The sequence below is a fragment of the Aythya fuligula genome, chromosome 1 (assembly GCF_009819795.1).
Source record: "Aythya fuligula isolate bAytFul2 chromosome 1, bAytFul2.pri, whole genome shotgun sequence".
In the NCBI taxonomy this organism is placed as follows: domain Eukaryota; kingdom Metazoa; phylum Chordata; class Aves; order Anseriformes; family Anatidae; genus Aythya; species Aythya fuligula.
In genome coordinates this window covers 54277792-54302958 of record NC_045559.1, presented here as the reverse complement: position 1 = coordinate 54302958, position 25167 = coordinate 54277792, and the positions used below count along the sequence as shown (strand labels likewise).

Genomic DNA, 25167 nt, shown 5'->3' with positions numbered 1-25167 from the left:
TCCCCTGGAGCAGGGAAGGCATTGTCCTGTCCTCGTCGCGTCTTGTGGCTGTCGGGGATCGCGGTTTCAGTTTTGTACTTTGTTCTTTTCTCATATATATATATATATTTATATATATATATGCTGTGTTTGTCCTTTTTTTTCTTTTTCTTTGTTTTTCTAAAAACTGATATCGCTAATAAATGAAAGGAGGGAGAGGCTTTGGTGGGAGAAGGTCCACTGATGGAAAGGGAAGCACCATTTGCCGCCTGAATCAGTCGTTGAGGCAGACGGACAAAGAGGAAAAGTTATCACTCCAAGGACCCCATGGGGGCAATACAGCAAATATATTAAATAAACCTGGAAGCGAAACAAAAACAGGCACGGCATTAGAGTATGTAACCCTCTGCCCCTGCAGCTCCCATCCTCTCCCTTGTTCTCCTCTGGAAATGTTTGTGTTCGAGTGCCAAATTAGAAGCACGGGAGGGCTTTTGACCTTCTCTATTTTTTCTCCCAGACAGCTCGAGCCGGAGCTGAAATTCGCGTGGGTTTGCATCACTCGTACCCTGGGAACCGTGGGCTGGCCGGGAGGATCCCGGGATGATCCGAGCCCTCGCGGTGCTCAGCGTGGGAATGACAATCCCAAAACTGGTGCCCCTTGTTCCCTGATCCTGCAAGGCCACAGGGCACAAGCCTGTCATCTCCCTGTCCTGAGGCGAGGGATGGGAATGCAAAATGAGCTGCGGCAGGGCTGGGGCTGCAGTCACAGGCCAGGGCTTTCAGCCTCCTTTTCTGCCTCCTTCCAAATTCAGCCCCGGGTGCCGTGCCCACATTACTCTTTCTTTCTTTTCTGCGCCTTTCCCTCTCTCATGAGGAACCAGTGCTTATTTTCCTTCTGCTTGTAGCAGTAAAATTCTTCTGCTGCTGAGGGAACTCCTCCTGTTTACACAAGTCAGGGAGAGAAGAATCAGACCCTGGCCTGACAAAGTCCAGATCTATTGCCCGAGATTCCAGTTCTCCTCTCCCCTGGCATGACCTTTCTTATGCGCGCGGGCTTCCTGCTCGGAGAGGGATGAACCAAAAAGCACTGCAGCTTTTCCGTCTTTCTGCCAACCCAGCTAATGAAAGAAAAGGAAAAGGGATCCCCAGAGCAACATTAATTCTCTGCTTTCAACGGAGAATCAATAGAGAAAGGAGAACGGGAGCTGCTCCACAGGAGAGAAGAATAACAGGGATCCCGAGGGGATTTAGGTGCAGAGAGAAGCCAGCCTTGCTGTCTGCCTTTAAGGGAGGCAAAGGGGAGGCTGAAGCCTGACATCAAGGCAGGGCTGCAGCGTGACCCCGCTGCCTCTGCAGAGAGCCATAAAGCCATAAATAGGGTGCACGTGTTGGGCCCCGGTGTCCTTCCCTCTCCTGCAGCCCTGCTTTTCTCACACCCGGGTGAGCGAGCTGCTGCGGGAAGTGTCTGAGGTGCCCTGTCCCGGGGGAACACCTCTCCCTGCTGGGAGAGCAGCTCGCTGTTACCTGCTTTGTGCTCTCTCTCCCCTGCCAGCACTTCTATGCCACGAGGATTTCTTTCAGCACTTTCTTATCGTTGACATGCTTGTACTTCTTGTGTTTTCTCTTCTGTGCCGGCGGCCGGCGTACCCGCTTCCTCTGCGAGACGGCGGCTGTGGTGAACGACGGTGACAAGCCTGCCAAAACAGAGGGGAGAGAGTACAGCGAGGGGACACCGGGTCACGTCCAAATGCCTTTCCCCACACACCATCAACAAAGAGCTCTGCAATCTTCTGTTTTTCTCTCTCTCGCCCTCTGCCCTCCGCAGTCTCTGCCCTCTGCCTTTCCCCAGCATGTCCTTCTCCTCACCCCTCACCTTCCTTTCCCTCGCTGTCAGCCCTTTGCTGGCAGGCAGACACCCTGGGAAACGTCCTCAGGATTTAAGCCAGCACAGGGCTCGCTCCCCTCTTCCCCAGCCTCTCTTCTCACGCCTGCCTCTGCGCCCGGCGTGCCCAAATCCTTACGTTTCTGCTCTCGTGGCGCTGGCCGGCTGCTCCTGGGGGGCTGGCGGGACACCGCTTCGCACCGGCACTGCACGTGGTCCTCCAAAGGCACGACGACTTTCTTGAATTTTGGCTTCTTCTGGACAAACTCGATCTTGTTCACCTATTTGGAAGAGAGGCGCAGCCGAGTGATGAGCGCGGCTGCGGCTCCGGCTCTGTGAAAATAATCAGCACCCGTGCGTGCTGGCTCCCTTCCTAAAGGGCCAGGAGGCAGTTTATGGAGCACGGTTCAAGGCCGGGGGTGGTGTGTATGGGAGCTGATTTTGCACACACGAACAGAGAAGCCCTAAAGCAGGCAAGCTTGGATGTGACTGCTTGTTTCCCCCGATCCTAGCTTGTTGGTGCTGGGGAAGGGGATGAGTGGCTGCCCACACGCAGAAGCAGGGGGCGTGCAGGGCGTGCTGGCCTCCTTCAGGATGGTGGGGACCCGAGTTCGTCGCCAGAATGAACTGCCGCAGGGTCTCGCGGGAAGGGCAGAGGGAGAACAGCTCGGGCTTGATGCGAGCAAACACCGCTTCAGCAGGCCTGTCTGAATCTGTCTCCAGCTCTTTAATAACTCGCCGGGCTGAAGCCCTCAGCCGGGTGTTGCAGGGGGAAGGCGGCGCTCTGGAAATTCCCTCGGACTCTCCAGCAGTGCTGACTCAGAGGGAAGGCTCCCGGCTCCGCAGCCCACCGCAGGGCACGCGCTGCCGAGGGGGGTCCTCCCACTCCAGCGGCGGCCGGGCCTGACCCTGTTCGCCTTATCTAACGCCGCCACAGTCCCCGAAAGTGCTCCGCGAGCTATAAATACCGGCCCCGCTGCGCCTCCGGGGCTGGATTCCTCCAAACCCACTGCCCCAGCAGCATCCCTCGGCAGCACCGCGGCGGCCGGGCTGTTTATCTTTCCTTGAAAGCCCACTCCACACGCTTCAGACCACACGCTGCTCGCTAGACAAACACTTCCAGCCAAACAATGGGGAGACCTCTGTCCTCAAAGAAACCATTTCCAGGTCACTTTTTCTGGCTGGCTTTTGACCTCTCGCTCGCTTTTTTCCACAAAAACAACTCCTGCTCCCCCCCCCCACCACCACGTTTTTCCCTCATTCAGCCCGGCTTTTCTGAGAAAGGAATTTCCTGACGAAAAGGGCTGCGTGAACGCAACCTCTCTCCCGGCCAACCTCTGCCTGGGGGAGTCTCTCTTAGGGCTCGGGCAGGGGATCAGCGCGGGATGAGTATTATTTTTAAACAAGCTGTCTGGGAGGAAGCTGTGAGAAGATCAGGAGTAGCGGAGGGGCGGGCAGGAGGAGCAGAGCAGGAGGTTTGCCATCAGGTGCCTGCTCGCTGCTGGACCCACTCAGGAGGGAACCGCGGAGCTGGGCAAAGAGGAGAAGCTTTTTCAACGCAGGCAGCAGGGACCAGGCAGCCGTGCGAGCCCGGCACCCGAGACCCGACGGATTTTGGGGTTTGTGGGGAGCTCTGCGGGAGGAGGGAGAGGCGTTTTGTCTCACCTGGACGTGCCGGACGCGGATCTGCGTGGGGCGGCACTGCACGTTGCGGTTGTTGCAGCAGCCGGAGCAGCGCTGCACCTCCACGCAGGGCGGCCACACCACGAAGTTGGCGTTGGTGCTGTCCACCATGGCGCGGGAGATCTCGAAGACCACCGCCCGCGTCTTGCACTCGGCGAGGACAGCTGGCTCTGCCGCCGCCAGGGCGTCTGCGGAGGGCCCGGAGAAAGAGGAGAGGGGGGGGATGAAACGGGCTGAGCAGCTGCAGCCACCTCCGGTGGGAAAAGCAGAGAGCCTGCACGGCTCTGCCACACACACGCAGCCTGCTCTCCCCGTCGCCCACCCACCCGGAGCCTCGCCACGACGCTCCTCACCGCGGCAGGAGGTGACAGCCCTTCAGCACCGCGGGCTGAGCCAAAGCAGAGCAACCTGCAGAGCTCCAGACTCCCTCTCCTGCCCTGCTGGGGTTTAACACCCAGCTCCCGCGTGAGCCCCAGACCCTTTTTCCCATCTGTCCACACTTCCACGTGCACAGCAACCTCTGCCCCCCGCACACGTCTCTGCAGCACCCCAGACCCACCCAGGCTTCGTCTCTCCCGAGCCAGGGACGCGGGGTTTGGACCAGGATGAGTCGCATTCAGGTCCGGGCTGGAGCTGTCCTCCTCTGCAAAGGGAAGGACACGAGCTGGTAGCAGCGGGGAGAGGCAGGAGGAGAAGGCAGACGCTTGTGCCCATGCCCCCCGGATATCACACGAGGTAGAAATCCACCAGCAAGGCCACGGCTGTGCCGGGACACAGAGATTTGGGGGCTGCTCTTTGCTCAGCGCACGGCTCAGAGGAATAAACCTGTCGTGAACGTGATGGGTCTCTCTCCCAGCCCTCACCCCCTGTGTGTCAGAGTCAGTTTTAGGGCAGCAGAACTGGAAGTGAGGCTGAAATGGCCCTTTTCCCCCTCTGCTGCACCGCGGGAGCTGGAAGGTAGCTCCACGAGCAACAGGGGAGGAAGGCAGCGAGCGCTGAGCCCGGCCCTGTGCAGGTCCCCCCCGCCCCGAGGCTTTTTCCCATAGGAAGTGCTGAACAGAGCAGTGCCCGCGGTCCCCACGGAGCACTCGGCCGCGCGGCCCCTCCGGAGCTGGGGACAATGGCCGCGCGCGGAGATAGCTCCCACCCAGCCCCAGCTCCTTCCTTCTGCGGCCGGCTTTCGCAGCTGAAGGAAGCCGAATGGACGTCAGCAGCCAGGGAGCAACTCGCTTCCAGGGGATTTGGGGCCAGGGGAAGATCTCTGCTTATCAGATGCGCGGCGGAGCTGGCTTCCCACACCTAGCGCATCCCATCCCTCTTCCTCGGCCCTGTCCCCGCTGTCAGGGGGAGCAGGGACGTTGCTCTCAGCTCCCAAGCGGCCGCTGGAGGATGCGGGATGTGTACCAGGGGCCTGCAGTGAGCTCTGCAGCCTGCTGCCATACCCCCAGGCTTTCCAAGCCGACAAGGGAGCCCTGCTTCATTCCTCGGCCTTGAGGGCAGCTGGTGGCCCTGATGGAGGTGGATCTGTTCCCTGGGCAGTGGGAGATGAGGGGCTGCACGCATCGCCCCCACCCCTCCGTCCTGCAGCGCCTGGCACGCCGTCAGGCGAGGGTGGGGGCTGCCTTTTGCGCAAAGGTTAAAGCCACCAGAGGAGAGGGAGGGAAAAAAAAAAAAATAGCAACAACTGTTGACTCGAAACAAATCTCCTATTGAAAAGCGGGTCCCTCCCTCTCCAGGTTGTCCTTCTACACCCCGGGTCGGCGCTGAAGAGGCTTGGGGTGGGGGGGGACCGGCCCTGGGACAATCCGGCTGGGCTAATTTTGGAAATTGCCCCATTGTGCGGCTGGTGGGCGAGGAGGAGGGAGCGGGGCGAGGGCAGGGAGCGGCCGTGGCGGTGCTGGGGAGCCTCGTCGCCTCTTTCTTTCGAAGGCAAACAATAGCAGAACGCAGCTGGTGCCCTCCCCCTCGCTTTCCAACCCCCCCCCCCTGCCCCTCCAGGGCCGTTTTGAAAGGCAGCGGGAATGCTTTTGAGACTGCGCCAGTGGTTGGACTGGCATAGGAAACAAAAGCAGGAAATTCTGTTCCCCCGTAGATAGTGTCTCGGCAAGGATTACAAAGCTCCAAACAGACAAAACACGAGAGAGAGAAGGCGAGCTGGGCTGGGGGGGGGCCGGGGGGACGACGACGGGCGGGAGCAGGGTTAGAATAGAAAGGAATTTGCTCTGAAGAGACCGTTTATAAATAAATCCCTGGGCCGGCCCAGCCGCCGTGGCGCGTGCTCCAATTCCCACACGTGCCGACCCCTCGGCGCTTCGCCGCCCTGCGCCAAGTGACCCCGCGGCACCGCAGCCCCCGGGGCTCTTATCTCGGGGCACGAGGCCTGACTTCGCTCCCCGGGCACGTGGCCTCTCCTGCGAGCTAAACCCTCAACGGGACAACCCGCTCGGCCCTCCTCTCCTCCGCCAGCCTGCGTCCACCTCGCGCTTCCTCGCCTCCTGAGGTTAGGAGACACAAAAAGGCGTCGACTTGCCTCCCTCCCCTCGGTTTCACGGGGATTAAAGGTGTAAATGCGCCGGTCTCGGCCCCTGAGTGGCTCCTGTGTTTGCAGTGGGGTCTGCTGGTAGTGTGGCCGCTGGAAAACGGACTGCCCCTTTCTCCCCACCTCCCCCAAAGAGTTAAGAGGAATAAGAGGAGTGTTTGGCGAAGAGGAGATTTACCTACGGAGTCTATCCGCAGGGCGCGCTGGAGGTCGCTGATGGAGCGCACCGAGCCGCCACCCAGGATCTCATAAATGTCTTCGGGTATGGGGTCCCCCTGCCAGACGACAAGAAAAAAGGGAGAAAAAGCAGCGTTAGAGGGGTGATCTGCAAACCATGCATCACAGAGAGCGAGCGGGGGGAACCCAAGGTGCACGGGGGGACACACAACAGAACCAGCAGAGGAGGATGTGCCCTCACCAGAGCAGGAGCCCAAAACCCGAGCAGCAGCTGGTCGACCAAAAAAAAGCCCGTAAATGCCTGAGCTCCACGGCGAAGCCCTGAAAGTGATGCGAGCGGCCAGCAAGGCTTCCTCCCCCGGTGCTGGATGGCTTCTCCAGGTGGCCTCTCATTCCTGCTGCCTGCAGCACAGGCGTTTTCGCAGACTTCCCTTGCGCTATCAGATCAAACCTCCCCAATATTTCCCTCTTGTTATGAAACTCCCTCGCGGGCTTTGTGAGAGGAGCGTGTGCGTGTGCGTGTGCGCGCGCGTGTTCTCAAACCACAGCGGCCCAATAATACCCAGCATTTGCATACTCTTTAAAAATAATAATAATAAAAAAAAAAAGCAAGCTGGGGGGGGGGGTGGAGAGGAAGATTGACCTTCGCAGCTGAGCTCGCTGCTCCGCTACGAGCCCGCGGTGAAACCACAAACGCCGCCGGGAGGGGATGAAAGGGGGCTGGGGGCTGCGGGGCGAATAAAAAACACGTGGGAGCTTGGGGGACGCTGGGTGTGGGTGCCAAAAACCTGAAGGAACAAGGTTTGTACGCGTCGGGGGGCGGGCCGAAGCCGGGGTTTGCGCAGGCAGGTGCACCGCCATCCATCTCCTTGGGGCTCTGGCGCTGGCACCTGCCTTGAATTGGTCCCGGTGGCAGCACTTAGCGCGACTACAAAGGAGTCGTGTGGGAAAGCAAGCGCTGATTAAACCCTACTTCCGAAAGGCTGGAGAAAGAGACGGAGGGAAGTGCTGGCCGGAGTGTTTGCTTAGCTCCTAGCTCTCTTCATTCAGGGCTACTCATGCGGAAAAGCTGCTCTTTCAGCCGGGCGCGGGGGATGCCGCCGGAGGCGCAGCCCCAGGCCGTGCCCTGTAACTGAGAGGAGAGCTTGGCTGGCTCCCGAACCCCGCCGGGATTTTCCTTGTGGGTTTTTTTATTTTTACGGGCACTTGGTGGCACGTGTGTGGTCCCACCGGCTTACGGCCATCCCTTCCCCGCAGAGCATTTCCTTTCAGCTCCCAGGCGAGGCAAAGCAGTGGGCGGGTGGCCACACGTTGGCTTTCAGGCACCGGGGGGTTCTCACCGCGACGAACGCCCGGCGAGCGAGAAGCCCGCACGGTTCAGGGCCCGCTGAGGAGCTGCGAAATGAAGATGCCTCCTGACGACCCCCGTGGTGTGAGGAAGAAGCGGGAGCACCCGGTGCTGGGTGGCGAACTGCAGGCGTTTTGGCGTTTGCACCTGTCAGCCCGGCGCATCTGCGTGCCAGCGCCGCCGTGCATGGCTGCCCCTGCTCCTTCCTGACACTTAATACGTGTAGGAAATGGAACTTTTTTTATTTTAAACCCCGGCACCCGCCGGGGGAGAGCGTGGGCAGGTGTTACGAGGCTCGGGGGCTCTGGAGACGAGCCGGGAGCTGTCACCTTGCTCAGGGAGTTGGGAGGAGGGGGGAAGCAGGGAGGAATCAGGGATCGGGGGGCTGCATTGCTGGGCACCGCCCGCAGGAACGAGCTCTGCTCCCTGCTCACGGCAGCGTTTCGGGTGCCAATTTCTCTCCCGTGGCAGATACTAGCAGCATGGCTACGGCGTATCCGCAGCCCACGCGGCTCAGAAGCCTGTCCTCCTCCCCGGGGTCTGTGCCGCAGCTCTGCATCTGACATCTGCAAGCCTGGGAAGCTCCTTCCTTCCCCCCCGCGCTGCAGAACTGCGCCCAAGAGACGGCTACACGGGCATGAGCTGCGGCTCGTCCCTGCTCCCTTTGGCCTCTGGAAGAGCAGCCTCAGGGCTGGGAGGCTCGGGGCACTCAGTGGGGAAGCAGAGGTCCACCAGGCTCCTCCAGCGGGTGCCATGGGGTCAGAAGGTGGGGGAGCGGTGCAGGAGGGGGGACCCCCGGCAGCACAGCCCAAGCCGCTGGTGCTTTTCCTGCTCAGCAGCTCTTCTGGGGTTATTTGTCTAATGCAGGTTAACAATCTCCCTTTTTTTTTTTTTTTTTTTTTTTTTTTTTTTTCTTTTTTAACTGCGCGGCAGATCAAAGAAGACTTTTGTCTCAATGGACTCCTGGCTGGCTGTCAAGTGCCCCAAGGCCTGGCCTCGTATTCCTGCGAGGCCGCTGAATTCCTAGAAGAAAGCGAGTTTGTTTTTCCCTCCCTCCCTCTGCCCCCAGTGCCTGGCTCTCCCCCGAACTGCACCCACAGGGACGTCCCCTCCCTTCTCCTGGTGCCACGGCACGTCTCTGCAGCAGGCAGCGGAGCCCCAGGCAGGTTGTGGGTGCGAGGCCCACGAGCCCATGCCGTCCTATGTCACCGTCCCCACGCACGCGTGCTCTCCCAAAATCAGCCTCGCCACGAGCCCCACCAGCTCTGGAGCTTTCTGCCGATGTATGGTTTCGAGCACTGGGGGAGCTGAAAGCTCCGATTCGTGGGCAAGAGCTGCAGGATCTGCAGCATCTCCCCTGGCAGCAGAGGTGAGGTGGAGAAAGCAGCCAAGGATGCTCCCAAGGTGAGGGCTCCTCCAGCCCTCTTGTTTTTCGGGTGCTGTGCCTACAGACCTACGTGGGACCGCACCAGGAGGGCAGGGCAGCACCCAGCTACCCACTCCTCTGCCCAGGAGAGAGAGGATTTTCCTGAGCATCTCCACGCCGACCGCAGCAGGACATCTCGGCAGTGGGGCCTTGAGTGATCAGCCAGGCAAAAAACATAATTTTAAAAAATCATATAAATAGCATTTTTTAATGCTGAAGCTGATGGGGAGACACTGCAGTGCCTGGCAGGCAGCACCGACCACTGAACACAGCACGGGGGCTGCTGTCGGAGGACGACGCATGCAGACAGAGCCCTCCTCACAAGAACCCCTTCCACGCGAGGTGACAGCTGACATTTTGCTTCCTTCAAAGCCTCAAACCTAAGGTTTGACCTAGCCCACATTCCTAAAACACAGCCTGATTTTTCCTTTCCCCTTTACAAGGCGGCGGCCCGCCATGTGCCAGCAGAAGCGCAGGAACCGCTGTCCTTCCCTCCCGCTGCCACTTGCCTCCTCGCTCCCTTCCCGACACCCAAAAGCATCATCCCTCCGGTTACCATTCGTCCTGGCTTCCCAGATCTGTCCTTGCCCCTACCCGATGCTTGCAGGCGCCCCGCAGGCTCCCACCGGGAAGGGGCACAGCGGGGCCGTGAGCGAGCGCCCGGCCGCACCCCATTCCTCGGGAATTCCAGAAAGCGCTGCCAACAGGGCTTCACCCAGGCAAAGCCACGCCTGGCTCAGCCCATCATCTCTGTAAATGTTGCAAGGCAACTATTGCAGCCCGCGGGGTGAATGCAAATCGCTTCGCATCCCCGCTTCCCAACTGGCAAATACCTTCCCGCTGAGGCGCGCGCTCCCTCCCGCTGGACGGGCTCCAGGGCCCTCCAGCTCCAGGTGGGTGTGATGGAGGAGGGAGAGGGACTCGGGAGACTCCAGCTCAGGTCGCTGCGGATCGGGGCGAGCTGCTGCTCCTGCCGAGCCTCCTCCGGGACCTTCACGCCTTTAGAAGGGCTGCAGAGCCCCTTTGGAGGATGCCTGCTGTTCAGCAGCGCCATCAGGGGCATGCTGTACCCCTGGTGCTGAGGTGACATGCCACCCTTGGATGAGGGGACTGGCTGTAGGCAGCAGCTTGACTGGAAACCTTCTCGGTTCCCCAGTGAAACGATGAATATTGCTCTTCCCCCCAAGAAACCTCATGGCTGGAGCCAGAACCCCCAAACTCTAACCCTACCAGGCTGCCTGGCATTTTAACGCGGTTACAGCCCACTGCAGCAGCGCCCTGGGATCAGAGGCATCTCCCCCCATCTTCCAACCAGAGCTGATGCTTGGTGCAGCACAGGAGAAGCCACCCGGGGAGGAAATGCCCTCCTCTGCCCCAAACCAACCCAACCACCGGGCAGCCCGCGGCTCCAACTGCTTCCCTTTGCGGCTGGGGGTGAGGGCGAGGCAGGCCCGTGAGGAGGAGATGCCAGGCTTCGCGCCCGCCGCCTTCCCCCAAAATGGGGAAGGAAGGGGCAGACGCGATGCAAAAGGGAGGAAAGTTTTGGTGGGAGGAGGTTTCCTGACCCTAACAGCAGCCGAGCCACACGGCTCCGTCGCCTCGGGTAGGGCTGCGGTGGGGACCTGAGCGCTGTGGCGAGCTGCGAGGGGGCTTCACACCCTGCTTAAATTCTGCCTGCGATCGGATGGCGGATCCCGGCTGCAGGATTTGGGGTCCTGCGGCTCTTTTTTTCCCCTGTTTGCGCTTCTGGGAGGGGAAAGGCTGGAAAACGGGCTGCGGGAGGAGAGGTGGCTGCACCCTCCAGGTGGGGGACTGCTGTCTGTCCTTCACGGTGCCCACCTACACCCCCAGCAGCGTGTGTGGCAGGGACAGCGGGGCACGATGGCGTGCAGCACCCATCCCTGAGCCAGAATCTCCCCGCACCCCTTTTATTTTCCCTTTTTTCTCACCCCCTCGGCTACACCCCTCACAGCACCCCCTTCCCCACCCCTCACCCCCGGTGCAGCGCCACCCCCTTCCCTCACAGCCGACCAATTTGGGGGAACAACCGCGGCTCCCAGCCTCCCCCCTAACCCAAGAGGACACCCTAAAGGGGTCGGGGCAGCCCCTCCGAGCCCCTCTGAGGGGAGGCGGAGGGCCGGGGGCTGCCCGCCATGAGGCGGCCCCGCCTCGCCTCGCCCCGCCCCGGCCCCGCTCCGCCGCTCGCCCCGAGCCCCCCTTGGGCACCTGCATGGAGCCAACTCACCTCCAGGCTGGCCAGGGGCAGGGAGAGGACGAAGGCCAAGAGCACGCCGAAATTCATCCCGGCTTCAGGCCCCGCCGGCTGCGGGCACATGGACGGAGAGCCCCGGCAAGGCAGGGAAGAGCTGCGAGCTGACAGCCAGCCCCCCGCGGCGACCCGGCCTCAAGCTCCGCGCGTCCCCATCGCCCCTCGGAGCTGCAGGAGCTGGGCGAAGAGGGGCGAAGGGGGCTGAGGAGGGTCTGGGTGGCTCCTGGGCCGCTTTGCTATCTCATAAGGTGGCTGGGGACGAGCCGCGGTCCCGGCGGGTGACGGGCATCCGAGGGTCCGCGTCCCCCCGTGCCGCCGGCGGTGCCTCGGTGGCTGCTCCTCTACCAGGTGGCCCGCATGTTATTTCCCCTCTCCTTCTTCTTCCTTGCACAAATGCATGCGTGGCCGAGGAGAAAAGCTTCTGCGGACGGGCAGCGACGCCTCAGTGTTCTTAGAGGGGGGAAAAAAATAAAAATACGCACGGAGTAACAACAACAACAAGAATAATCAACTCTTCCAAAGTTTGGTGCCAAATCCAGAAAAAAAAATCAAATCTTCCTCGGTGTCTCTATTTTTTTTTTCTCTCTTCAAATTCTCTTTTTCTTCCTCGCGCCTTCTCGTTTCCTCCGAGAAAAGTTGTAAGCTGGATTTCTTCCCCTTAGGTTAAGCGCTGGCTTTGGTGCCTCCTGTTCTGCGACGCCGGCAGCAGGCTTGGCCGCGAGGTTTTGCTTTGGTTTTGGAGACAGGTGAGAGCAAACGCCTGGGTTTGGTGGTTTTTTGTTGTTTTGTTGGTGTTTTTTTTTCTTTTTCTTTTGCTCCAGACTGCGCCCGTGTGCCTTGACAAGCCTCAGAGCCCAGCCGCCTCCCGCACCCTGCTGCAGCAAGAGAGGAGAAAACCGACAAGGTGAAATGCAACGGGAGCAGAGCGAGCCGCTGGAGCTGTATTTTAGCCTGCGAGCTGGAAGAGAGACTAAACTGGCACTCGGGGCTGCTGCTTTTATAAAGGAGAGATGGGTGGAGCATAACTTGCCATCCTCCTCTTGGCCGGGTATCAAGGCGAAAAATCTAGCGAGGGAGCAGCAGCTCCTCGCTGACAAAATAAAAGTGTGCTAATTTGAATGATTAATTAATTAAAAATGGCTAACGCTATACTGCTCCTTGTAAAGTGGCTTGGATATCGCGTGAGGAACGGGGACAGAAATTCCTTCCTCCTCAGCCAGAGATAAGAGAGGAGTTCCCAGCACGGGAGTTTGTTTTTTTTTTTTTCTCGCCCCGGGTTCTCGCTATTGCAGCCAGGAGCCCCTGTTCCTCAGCTCGCCTCGCGTCCTTCCCTCGCAACACTTGCTCCGGGGAGAGATACGGCTTTAATAGCTTGCGTCTCTTTGTGTGCAGAAAGAGGGGAGAAAAAAAAAAAAAAAAAAGGAAAAAAAAAAAAAGCCGGAGAAATTTAAACGTTGCTACAAGGCAATCTGGTGTTGCACGTGGCACCGGGAGGTGTTTTTCTGTGTGATTATCTCCGCAATGTAATAAACAGCTGAAGGGAAATTAAGCAAGCAGATATTTGCTCGGGGAGGGAGGGGGGGGAGGGGAAGGCTGCTAACAGGTGAGTTCAAGAAAGAGTCATATCCTATTGCAAAAACACACGTACGCACGCCCTCTCATGTACGTATGGGCGATCTCCCGGTGTGGAGCCGCACACTTGCTGCGGGCACGGCCAGGAGGGCTTTTCTGCACCGCCTTTGTGCAGCCTGGTCTCCACCGACACATTCCTGCACTGTCATGCACCGCAGGCACTCAGCAGGCGATGGCTCTGAATCCCAAGCATCTTCCCCTGCTTCCTCCGCGCTACGCGCAGGCTTCTGCTCGAGCCGCTCGCGTGCTCGGCTGCGTGCGGATTTTGTCTCATTCACACATCCCTGGGCGTCCATGTGTTTCTCCTTCACTCTCCCCCTCTCCCTTCCTCTCTCACATGCGTACACCCACCGGCACGGCGGTGGCCTCATCTCGCAGCATCACACATGCTCTCTGAGACTCTCTGGGTGCCTGCGAGCCTCATGCAGCCAACCCTCTCCGAAACACACGGTCTCGCGCCCGTGCTCACCTGTGCACCTTGCAAGGTGTCCAGGGATGAGGAACAGCTACCAGATTTCCCCAGCTCTTGAAGCCGGGGCTATCTGAGGTGGGTGAGTGGGGAGATAAGGAGTGTCCTGGGAGTCCCTCAAACCGAGCCTGCAGTGGCACGGTCCCAGTTCTGAAGCTCAAGTGGGAGGAAGTGGAAATGCAATGCATACCTCTGCTCCCTTTTCCGTCGCCTGACACCTTAGCAAGGACTTCACCTCAGATGCTCCAGCTGCACTAGCCCAGTCCCACCCCAAATTCCTCCAGACACTCTTAGAATTCCCCTCATTCTCCATCTTGGCCCGCCAGCCATCTCTCTGCCCCCCCAGTGGGGTGGAGATACTGCCCTAACATCTACTTGGGGGTTGAAGCTCCTCAGAAATCTGCAGAAGGCCCCAAAAACAGGGTTTTAGAAAGGTCTGGGTCCATCTCACCTCGCTGCAGGTGACACCAACCCAAGGAGCACCATAGCTCCTCAGTGGGCTGCGGGGGGAATGCTGGTGATTTGGGTTGGCAAAACCAGCACCTCCCTGACCCCATTAAAGTCCATAAGGGGCAAAGGGAGGCTGAGCTGCCTCCCCACCACCTCATCCGGGCTGTGCAGGGGGTCCCCCATGCCTCAGTGGCTGCCTTGCCAGGGCAGAACAGCCTGCGTGTGGGAGGGCTGAGCAGGCTCCTCCGCAGGGACATCTAGCACCAGCGGAGAGAAGGATGCAGCAGCACGCTAGCAGGGAGGAGTGCTGCTAATTTTCTTGCTTGGTAGGAACAGGAGCTGCTGCAGGGCCTGCTTTTTTTTGGGGGGGGGCTACGTGCTTTTTTTTTTTTTTAATATCCGGCTACGTTACGTGCGAGCTGGGATAGAAATAGAGTTATTTATTTTCATGTGGATGATGCTGGGCAGTTTTTAGAAGCTCGACATCAGAAACAAAAAGCTAATCCCCGTCGAATCTCCAGACGGCAAGGAAGAGGATGTTTGGAATTTGACTAATCATCTACCTATGACCCCGCCTGGAAATAGAGCAAGGCGATATGCGAGCCGCTCGGGCTTCAGCCACTTTGCCTCGCTCCTTCTGCTTTTAAGATAGGGACAGATTTTTCTCCAGTGAGGTACTGAAATTCAGACCGTGCCAACCTCACACCGCTGAGATCATTGGTGTTGAACCCAACACACTCCAAACCACCACGTCCTGGGCTGGGTGTTCCTCTTAGTCTCTTGCTTGTGTGAAATTAGTTTGTGATCTACCCTGTGAGCCCCTAAATCTAACGGGGATGACTCCATCGTCTCCTCACGTGGCCTGTGGGGTGGAGGCCTGCAGGCCCACTGGTGGAGGTCATCGTTGTCACAGATATCACAGGACAAGGGTTTGAAGCCCGGTGCCATGGTGTTATGGTGGGAAGATGTTTCAAGGCTACACGGAGTGGCCGGACCGTAAAAACATCCCCTCAGAGCATCGCAAATTGACAAGGCCCAGATGTAACTGGGGTAGCTGGCAAAGGCCCCTCAGGCAAACCACAATGAAAACAGGGATTTTGTAAGGGCCCGCAGCAGGGTTTCTTATTAAAACACTTTCACCGCCGCGGCAGCTCCCTAACCTGTGAACAGCTCATCCCTTTGGCTATTTTCTTGTCACGAGGGAGGAGGGCAGCACGTGTCCTAGGATGGCACACAGCTCCTTGCTGCAAGGCTGCCATGCCCTCATCTCACGCTGGTGTTAAAAATGGTCTACTCGCCACCATCCGCAGGAGCATGACGTGAGGGGCAATATCTTTTTTTTTTCTTTTTTCTTTTTTTTTTTTTTTCAGACTTGTGAAAGAGTAGGAAGAAAAACAGGGCTTACAATGGAAAGCAAGACTCAGTCTGAACAGCTGAGTTGCCTCAGCCTCTCCGTGATGAGTCCTCCGCTTTGAAAAACAATCAATGGAAAGAAATTAGGAGGTGTTGACAGCCGGCGTGTAGTCAGCCCGCCCACTCGCCGTACCTAGCCTAGGTGTTGCGCCTGCTGCGGGTTCAGGGGAAGGATGAGCAATCCCCACACCTCCTCCTTGGGGCTGCCGCAGCCGTCAATGGAGGGGGGCAGCCGTGACGAGCACCTAGAGTAAGCTCTACGCCTGGTGGCCCCGGGAGGTGCGTTGGGTTTGCACCGCGGGGGCTGGTTCCTTCAGGTTTATCCCCAAAGTGGCCATCAGGATGGGGGCAGCTGCTCCATACGGCCCCGGGGCTGCCATGGGAGCTGCCTCGGCTTCCTGAGGGCTGAGTTTAGTCAGGGAGGAAGGCAGGAGGAAGGGGGAAGAGGAGCGAAGGAAGGAGACAGAGACAGGCGGGCGGCCTGCTGTTTATATCTGGGGCTGGAGAAAGGCAGGGCCTCGGGGCATCGAGGGCTTGCATCATTCACCTCCTCGCCCCTGGCACTGGCAGGGAAAGTGCTTTCCAAGGATGAGTAAAGCTCTCACAGAGAACCTGACCCCAGGGGAAGGTGTCACCAGGCGAGCAGGCATCTGATGGCACTTGCCAGGCTTCCTCCAGTGCCTCTCCTTCTCCACCGTGGCGGTGAAACTCCCCCTGCCCCTCACCTTGCCGACCATCTCGCCCTTTCCCAGCAGAAACATGACAGAAACGAAGGGGGATGAGCATGCAGACACATCCATCCATCGGGCAGAGCACGGAGCCTGGAAAGGGGAGAGGGCTCGTGCCGGCTGCAGCTGCTGCCCTGCGCCCTGGGCTGAAGGAGGAGGCAAAGGCACTACCATCCCTGTGGGTCTGCAGGTCCAGCAGGATTCAAAGAGGGAAGGCAAAGCCAGGGGGGCTGATTTCCCAGCTCTTTCCCGTAGGCATACAGTGGGGAGGAGGGGATGCAGCCTTCCCTGCTCGCACCACCAGCTATATCTCCCCCCTCCCCCAAGTTTAGGGTAGAAGGGAACAATTTCCTTACTCTGGCAACCATCCATTATGTCTATGGATCTGCTCCCCACCCCATTCCCCCTCTCTTTCCTGTTTTGATGAAAGGAAAAAATGTTCTGCTTTCCTTCTTTATTTTTCCAGACTGGTGAATAGCACCTGAAAGGAATTTCTCTCCCTCCCCCCTTCCCCTCTCTCACAGGATAATAAATACAAACGTACGTGTGTGTGCGAGTGCGCTGCGCATCGCGGGTCAGCTGTCATTTCTGACGAGGCAGAGGCTATTTTCGTCTCCGTTTCAGGGAGCTGGGCGGCATGCCCCCTCCCCACCCGCGCCACCCCAAGCCCCGCAGCCCCCACCACTCACCGTGTCCCCATCCTTTGCCCCTGGGTCCGCGGCGAGCGGCGGCGGTGGCAGCGAGAAGGAAGCTTGCCGAGCTGGAGTAAAAATAGCCCCAGCAGTTACTCAGCTCAGAACGTAACATGACTCATGATGTAAAACGAAGACGAGGGCTTGAAAACCAAAAGCCAGTGGCTCTTCCCCCCCCACCCCTCACCTGCTAACGGTGCTCGTGGGGCAGAGTGAAATGTGCCCGAGCGCTGCGCAACGCGGGGCGGGGATGGAGAGCCCCGTGAGGTCTGCAGTGGGTTGGAGGTGCCCGCACTGGCTGCAGGTGGATTTGGCGATTCTGCGCCCTCAGCTCCTTTACCTCCCGTAAACCCCAGGCTCAGAGCATGGCTGAGATCCCGTTGACACACTGGGATGAAACCCCTTTGTGGTTTCTGCTTTACAGGGGCACGGGCACGGCTGGACACCCCACCGGTGATGGGGAGAGGAGCGGGTGGGTGCCCACTGCCCACCCCGCGCCCCGTCCCCGTGCTGGGTGCTCGCCGGGACGTGCAGGGAGAGCGGCACCCGCGATATGGGGGCGGGCAGGCCGTCGCTATCTGCTGGCGTGTGTAATAAAGGAGGGAGTTTAAAAATAGACTTTGAGCTGCAGTGCCGGAAAGGCAGCGAGACGTATAGAGCGGGTGTGTATTTATCCTACACGCCCTGCGCCTGATACCCCGCTGGCACCGGGACCGGTCACTGGGGCTGGATGGGGCAGGTGACGAGGGACATGGGGGGGCCCCAGACTTTGTGCTGAGGGTAATGGGGCTGTGCAGATGCCCCAGCATCGCCCCGGCTGGAGCAGTGGGACACATGCCCCTGCCCGGCCCTGTGTGCAGCTCCGCCGCCCCCGTATGCCCAGACAAAGTGGCATCTCTCAGGACAAAGCCTTTCAATAGATCCCCTGCCCTCTGCCCTCTGCCGAACAATGAGAAATCAAGGAATATTGTCCGAGCTGAATAAAAAGATCTAAATTTAGAGTGTCTGATGTGTTCTTGGTTTCCTGCCATGACTCCCCTCCTCCTTCCCGGCCTCTCTCTCCAGTGCTCGCTAGCCCTGTGCACAGAAAGGTTTCTGGCGGGGTGAGATCACCAGCGAGACCCTGTCTCTCCAGCGATGAGACAGAGGGGAATTCCAAGTTTGACTCTACCCTCTATTTCTGTAGGGGAAGGAGGGAGGGAGCAGGTCTTTTTTAGCCTCAAAGGCTTAGATATGCATGGAGAGGAGGGAGACCTAAGGTCAGGAGAGAGCAAACTTTTCTTCCCACTTCGGTGTCCTCCTGTCCTGGCCCCGATGTCCCCATGCTCCATCCCAGCCTCTCCGCCTGCTCCCACCCTCAGCCCCAAGCTCTCCCCTTGCAGAGGGCTGATCCAGCCCTGGTGTTTGGGCTTGTAGGACCCTCACCGTCCTCCTGCATCCCCTGAGTGGGTCTGGCACAGAAGAAAGCAGCTCAGAAAGAGCAAATAGAGGCAGAATAAAAACCACCCAACCCAACCAAAAAAAAAAAAAAAAAAAAAAAAAAAAAAAAGCCAGGAGGGGAGGGAGGGGGGGGTGTTCTCCAGCAATGCACTCCCAATGTTTAAACAAGGGACTCCCTTGGGTTCATGCCTGATAAGGCTGGGTGTCAGGGGAATCTATTCATCTGTTTTCCTCTTTCAACAAAAAAGGCCTTCCCATCAGCACGATGAGGAGGGAGCCAACAGCACTTGATGAACAGGCTTGCCTTAAGTGCACATGCGGGAAGCCTTTCTGTCCTGCTCCCAGGGAGGGGAAAAAAAAGAAACAAAAAACGGGCTGTGAGTACGGACAACCCCGAGCGGTGCCAGGGAAAGGGGAGCGTGGGCCAGCAGCGAGGGAGGGACACCAGCAGCCAGCTGGGGCTCGCCAGCACGTCGGCGTGGTGTCTGGAGGTGCAGAGGTCCTCTCCCACAGCGGGACGGGGGCCGAGGGGCTGGGGGATGCCATGGGAAAGTCCTGCAGCCCTCCTGCCGCCTGGTGCAGCATCTCCCGGCTGGGCGATGGAGCAGGCAGGCAGGTGGAGCAGGGCTTTGAAGCCAGCCAGGCTCTCCCACGCTTCGCTCCCTTTCCCTGGCTGCGGAATCTGGCAGAGGGGGGAGTCAGGAGCCTTTTTTTTTATTATTTTTTTTTCTTCTTTTATTATGATTATTTCCCTTTTGCCAAGAATATAGGGGCAGGCTCTTTGAAGTGATGCTCGCGCTTGCCAAGGACATCGCACACCAGGCGCAGGGCGGGGGGGGGGGGGAAGGAAGAGCAGCACGAGGTGTTCATGGGGATGGGAACGGCCACCACCACGTTAGTGGGGAGAGCATCACCGTGGGGCTGGACCCACCAGGGCAGAGGGGAATGGAAAAGTTCAGGTCTCTCGTCCTACGTGCAGCCGCCGCCAGAAAGCATCAGGCTAATGGCTGCGGCAGGGCGGGGAGGGAAAAATCAGCCTGGAGGCTGCGGGAGATGAGGCCTCCTGCCACGGGCTGGCTTGTGGCCGTGTAGGAGACGACAAGCCAGGAGCTGGGGTGGTCCCAAGCCAGGAGGTGCACCCAGGGGGGTGCAGGTCCCAGGTGGGGGTGGTTGGGACAGACAGGGCCTGGTAATGCACCCGGGGTCCTGACAATCACTGGGATGTGCTCTCACACTGTACAGAGGTCTGGGCTCAGAGGATGAGTCCTCAGGGACTGCCCTGACTGCTGCTGGTTGGTGGTGGGGCAGGCCCAGGTCCATCAGGAGATGCAGCAGAGGTCCAAGGTGCATCCTGGGGGTAAAACCACCTGGCAGCTTCAGGCTGGGGGCCATCCGGGACAACCAGTGAGGAAACTGGGACAGCAGGGAGCAGAACCGGGCAGAGATACACCTACAGCATGGCTCAGGCCAGCAGCTGGCACCTGAGCTTACCTGGAGCCCCTGGGTCCCTGGGCAGAGGGTTGGGGGTCCCGGGAGAGCCCGGTCGGGGCCACTGAGCCCCGCTGGTGCCCTCGGGGTGCTGCCAGCCGTTTGCCACCCGCTGGCAGGAGATTCCCAGCTCTTCAGGGCGTGGGGCCCATAAATCTGTCCCTGGTGAGGCTCACCATCTGGGCAGGATGTGGATTACCTAACCCAGCCAGAGGGAAAAGAGGCTCGAAAGCCAAGACACACCTGAGCAACACGTAGCCGGGCTGAGCTATCCTCGCCTGGCCTCTTCTTCCTCTCGCTCACTCTCCCTTTCTGGAATGACAGCGCAAGACACTGCCTCCATCTCGGCGACCTATGCCAAGAAACTTTTATTTTTAAATTCACAAACAATGACCTAGCAGCTGCTCCAAGCCTTTTTTTTTTTTTTTTAATTCTTCTTCTTTTTTTTTTCTTCTTGGTAACACAGTGGAAATTATATATATATTTAATTAGCTCATCGGAGCTAAATTTCCCTTCCCACCATTCTTCATTAAAGGCAGATGTAAAATGACCCCCGACTCCAATCTCTATTGAAGGGGGTGTGACCCCTCTCCATCAAACACAAGTTTCCAGAGTGCCAGTTTCTCCCATCCTGCCTCTTTGCTTTGTCCAATTGTTGGTGGAGGGAGCCAAGAGTTTAAAATGCCATTTCGGCTGCCTCTCCGTTATCTTGGGCAGAGGGAGGGTCGAGGTACCTCAGAGAATGGAAAAAGCCAGATAAAGGAGGAGAGCGGGGCACAGATATACCCTCACGCAGCAAAAGCCCTTGGATCCAGCTTTTATCCAAGGATCTTATTTGTTTTTGCTGCTAAAAACCATTGGGTTTTGGGAAAACATCAGCTCTCTCAGGTTTTCTCTGGACTTGATGCCCAGCCCAGCCTGCAGACCTTTATCTTTTGTGTCCAAAGGCTGCATCTGCCCCACGTGTTGGCCAAGTGTCCCCCTCATGGGACAACCCTCCTGACCCACGTGGGGCTGCCAGCTCTGCCAGGGGACCATCACAGTGGGGTTTTCAAGCACTTTCTGGTCTCCAAGGTCCAGAAGTGATGGAAGATGGATCCTTTTTTCCCCCTAACCTGCCAAGACATTTCCATGGGCAACAGGGGCTGGTTCCTCATGCCCCCTGCCCCAGAGTTTGGGGAGGGGTTCGTGCTCCAAGGTGCAACCAGAGCTCCTCTTCCCCTCTAAAACAGCCACCTGGGGACTCTCAACACCCGGATTTTGGTCCCTTCGCCGTGTCTCAGAGCTATCTGTCTCTTTTTTCCTGCCTCCAAATTTGGGACCCACTCGGTCGCCGTCTGGAGCCACAATAGAAGGTCAAGTCGGACGTAAAGGCCGGCTCCTGCCGCTGCTCCGGCGGGCCGGCGATTAGCTCAGACTTATCTCAAGAAAACAGCCCCAGGAACAGCGCAACCCCTCTGCTCAACCTGGCTGGCCTCCCCTTCTCCTTCCCCTTTGCCAGGGGAGCCCCCACGGGCAGCGGGAATTTCAGGAACGCCGGCCACACCAAGCCCCCTGCGGTGACAATGGCTCCTTCCTTCCTCCCCACGTCCCTCCTTCCACCTCTGCAGCTCTCCCGCGTTCCCGGGGCTGCGCCCGACGTCTGCCAGCAAGCCCTGAGCAGGGATCCTCTCCCATCCTCTTGCTCCAGCTGCCCAGAACAGCCAAACTGGATTTTTTTGGGGGAGGAGGGGGGTGCGCCGGCGCTGCGGCAGGGCTCAGGAGCAGACGGTTTTACATCTCTGTCTGTGACCGAGGGTGTGGCTTCAGATTTGGCGCAAGCCGCTCGGAAAAAAGCTCCTGGAGAAGGCGGCGATCGCGCCGGCACCCCTCTGCCTCCAGCTGTGCGTTCGCTCTGCTTGGGTTTTCTTTTTCCTTGCTTTGTTCCTACTGCTGGGATCGTTTTCAGCCGGATCAGCTCCAGCTTGCCGTCCCGCTCCTGCCTGCTTAGGGAGCTGGGGCAGGCACGGCCAGGACGGAGGCACCGTCCCTTCTGCTGGCAGCAGAAGCTCAGACCGGTGGAAAGTGACCCCAAAAGCGCCCACCCCATGCCCCCCTGTCCTCAAGCATCCCCTCGAGGGATGCTCCATGCGTCCACCTCCAGGCGGCCACACAAACGTGCAGGGGGAGGTTGTTGCCACACCATTTCTTGAGCGGGAACGGATGGCTCGGAGGTCCTCCTGCACATCCCACACATGTGGCTGTGGGATCAGCCGTGCTTCTGGCAGGAGGGAGCCTTTTCCGAGCTCCAGGCTGAGCCTGAGGAGCCCTCTTTCCCCCAGCCCAGGGCTGGGTGTGAAAGCCACGCAAACCCTGCGTTTCTGGAGGTTTGGGAAGCAGCAGGAGCGCTGCCCTCACCCACTGCCTTCTGCCCCCTCCCCAGCCAATTCCCTGACACAGTTCCTATATAGGCCACGTTGCAATCAATTCTTAAGTTAATGAAACCCTGAGCTAGCCCCCTTTTTCCTCCCTCTGCTGGGAAACCATCCCAGCAGGCAAAACAACTGCCAGGTATCTGCTATCAGCTCCGAGGGAGGCACGCTCCCAAGGACACGTGTGGGAACCTGGCAAGGGTGTCCCACGGGGAGGGGGCAGCCCGGGGTTGATTTCCCTGGTGCTGCTTTCGAATTGAGTGGCTGCAGCTCCATTTGTCTTGGGGTAGAAGAGTCCTTCCCCCTGCTTGTTATAGCCAAGCTGGAGGAGCCGGCTGCCTCTTCCCTCGTAACAGGCTCCTGGATCCATAGTGATGCTGGCCTCGCTCTGCACGGGCTTCATCAGGAGCTGGTGGCACCGGGATATTCCCTGGCCCTCTTCCAGCTCCGCTCGGGGAGGCAGCGATGCACTCTCCAAGTCGCAGAGACCTGAGATTTTGCCTGGAGATAGTGCCGGGCAGAAATGCCAGGCTTGAACTGGTGCTTCAGCAAAAAAATGCAGGCAAGCAGGAAGGGGCCGGGATGGGGAGGGGGGGGAGGGAAGGGAGCACAAGTTGTACAGAACAGATCCTTTAGCCCCGTCTGTAAGCAGCGAAAAATCACAACAATAGTAATATTCATCGTCATCGCAGCCCTCAAATATCCATTTCCATCTCGCCGCTCCTGCGTGTGCGCTGACCCATTTACTTTCCCTGGTGAGACAGGGAGGGATTGTTAGCCTATGGCAGGCGTGGGGAAGCAGATATCCCCAGCCCCGCGGAGAGGGCTGGTAGCAGGGTTTGGCTGATAAATCGGTTCCTGTCCTCTAATTTCACGTTCGGAAGACTCTGCAGGGGAGAGGTGTCCTAAAAAGAAGGAGGAAGGCCCTGTTGTGGCTGCGCTAAGCCACACAGCGCCGCACCAAGCAACTCATCTCTCCGAAAAATATTTGAGACGATTTTGTCCGTGGTGCATGGGCATGTGGGACGGCGTTTACCATCACTGCGAGCTCCTGAGGTCGTGCTCTGGGCTTCAGCTGTCGGTGCTGGGCACCTCGCAGTGGGACTAAACGCGGAGCCACCAGGGCGATGCACGGGGCCGCCGTGCGCGGCGCTGCGCCGGTGGCTGAAGCCCTTTTCCCCAGCCAGGGGACCCGCTGTGCCTGCAGCTCCGTGTCACCACCAGCCTGCCCTCAATGGCAGGCATTGTCCCAGGGAAAAGGGCAGCCGGGCAGCCGGCAGCGAGCGTGCGGGAGCAGCTGGGAAGGGACGCGGGGGCAGAGGTGGCCGCGGGGACGGATGGGGCTCGGGGCTCGGAGGAGCTCTGGGGTGGCTCGGTGCAGATCGTGGGGAGAAATCAGCCGGTTTCTGCACCCAGAGCCTCGGTGGGGAATGTCTAGCAGCAGAAAGCTGAAGGCTTCCCCAGGCAATCTGCTTTTCCCATAACCGGCCCTGCCTTGCTTTTCTCCCCGTCTTCAGCGCAGCGCTCGCGGGGCTCCCTCGTCCCCTCTCTCTGGAAAACGTGGTGGAATTTCAGCAATAAATATCCCTCTGATTGCACCCTCAGATGTCTGGGCCGGTTTCTCTAACGCGGCCCCTTACCAGCCCAGGGTGGGCGTCTGCCTCCACCAGCTCCAGCCTGCCAGTAGGGCCAGGGAACCGCTCACAAAGGAGAGCAATTGACAGCATTTTTTCCTAATCTATTCATAGTTCTGTAGGGCTTCAGGCTCTGCTCTGGAAGCATACGCCGCTGGGTGATCATCTTGCATTGGAACAGCTGCTAATCTCTGCACGTTTGCATCCAGCCGGGTTTTCAGCCTCTGTTGCTCTCGGGGCGTTTGGTTTTGGGGTTTCTGTAACAAGTTGTGTGTGTTTTTTTTTAATTTTCAAAAGCGGTTCCCTGCTCATTATCGGAGAGATCACCCTGGGACAATCATTCTTGAGGGAGGAAAGAATGGAGATAAATTAGAGATGCGTTTAATTGCAATTCGTTTAACGTGCCCAGGATGAGCTGGAGGGTGGGCAGGGCAGCAGGGGAGGAAGAAAAGTGAGAGCAGTTTGCCCCCGGGTACCTGCTGAGAGCCCCGGCTCGTTACGCTATGAGCCATCCTCATTTTGGAAAGATCACAGACCTTGGTTTTGCCCCAGACCCCGTGGAACCTCGCTGTGCCCCCGGGTATGTCTGCAGGTCTCGGGGAGATTTTGGGATCCTTCTTCCCAAACTGTCGCATCCCAACCTTCTCCCTGCTCTCCTTCTGCAAGCCGAGGTCCCAGCGGGGAGGAGGCAGAGCTGCTTTTCCCAGCTGCCTGGAAAAAGAGGTCGGACACCACACGCTGCCAGCAGGAGACCCCAGGGGAGTGGGCTGGGCTGTGCTGCTTGCACCGAGCTCCTCAAGCCTCCAGAGCCCAGCTTCCCTCGGCTGAACCTGCTGGAACCTGCCCTTGCTTTCTGCCAGGCTTCTTTACGTTGGCACAGGCTCGTCTGCAACGAAAAAAGAAGGGGACTTTCCCAGGCACCCGGCTGCAGTGGTACTGACAGGAGGCCTCTCCGAGAACGGACTGAGTGTATCCCTCCTCTCCTAGGTTTCTCCAGTTAGGATTTCTGCTCGGTTTTGTTCGAAATCTGCAGGTTGGCCACGGGCATTTCTAAGTCCCCGGGACCTTCGGAGAGGAGCCGCTGTCTTGCACCCACAACCTCCAACACGAGACGAGAGGATGGAGATATTTGCACCTCCCTCGCCTTTGGTTTCTGTCCCCCATCCCCATGCGGGGCAGACCCTTTTATATTCATTTCCTTATGACCACTTCTTCAGAGGTTTGTCTGTGCTACCTAAAAACGCCGTCAGAAAAGGCCCAAGCAGCAAAATTAAAGATTTTCTTCAATAAAAGTATCCAGGCTGGCATCCTGAGAGATTCCTAGAGCCATTTGTGTTGCCTGAGAGTATGTGAGACACACGAAGGGTGCTAGCAGGACGGCCACGGGACTTACTGGAGACCAACACCCTTCTGGAGCAGCAGCTGGAGGCCGGGCAGATTACACCACCGCACCTGTAAGGGAACCGCACGCCAATATTTGGGCAACCACACCGAGCCATGGATGAGC

The 25167-nt window shown here is 58.6% G+C and overlaps 1 protein-coding gene across 3 annotated transcripts; it reads right to left on the bottom strand.

Moving 5' to 3' along the window:
• Window positions 1–154: 154 nt before the first annotated feature.
• On the bottom strand, window positions 155–16859 carry PDGFB (platelet derived growth factor subunit B). 3 transcript variants are annotated; one of them, XM_032208092.1, is made up of 8 exons: window positions 16685–16859; window positions 11280–12178; window positions 6262–6358; window positions 4104–4187; window positions 3527–3732; window positions 2001–2142; window positions 1504–1673; window positions 155–339 (listed from the first exon to the last, which is right to left on the bottom strand). In XM_032208092.1, the coding sequence occupies exons 2-7, from the start codon at window positions 11367–11369 to the stop codon at window positions 1537–1539; spliced, it is 756 nt and encodes a 251-aa protein (XP_032063983.1). In that variant the 5' UTR covers window positions 11370–12178; window positions 16685–16859; the 3' UTR covers window positions 155–339; window positions 1504–1536. The 3 variants fall into 3 exon arrangements, with proteins under 3 accessions (XP_032063983.1, XP_032063984.1, XP_032063982.1); XM_032208093.1 differs by lacking the exon at window positions 16685–16859 and adding an exon at window positions 16540–16576; XM_032208091.1 differs by lacking the exon at window positions 16685–16859 and having other exon boundaries at window positions 11280–12345.
• Between the last annotated feature and the right edge of the window lie 8308 nt (window positions 16860–25167).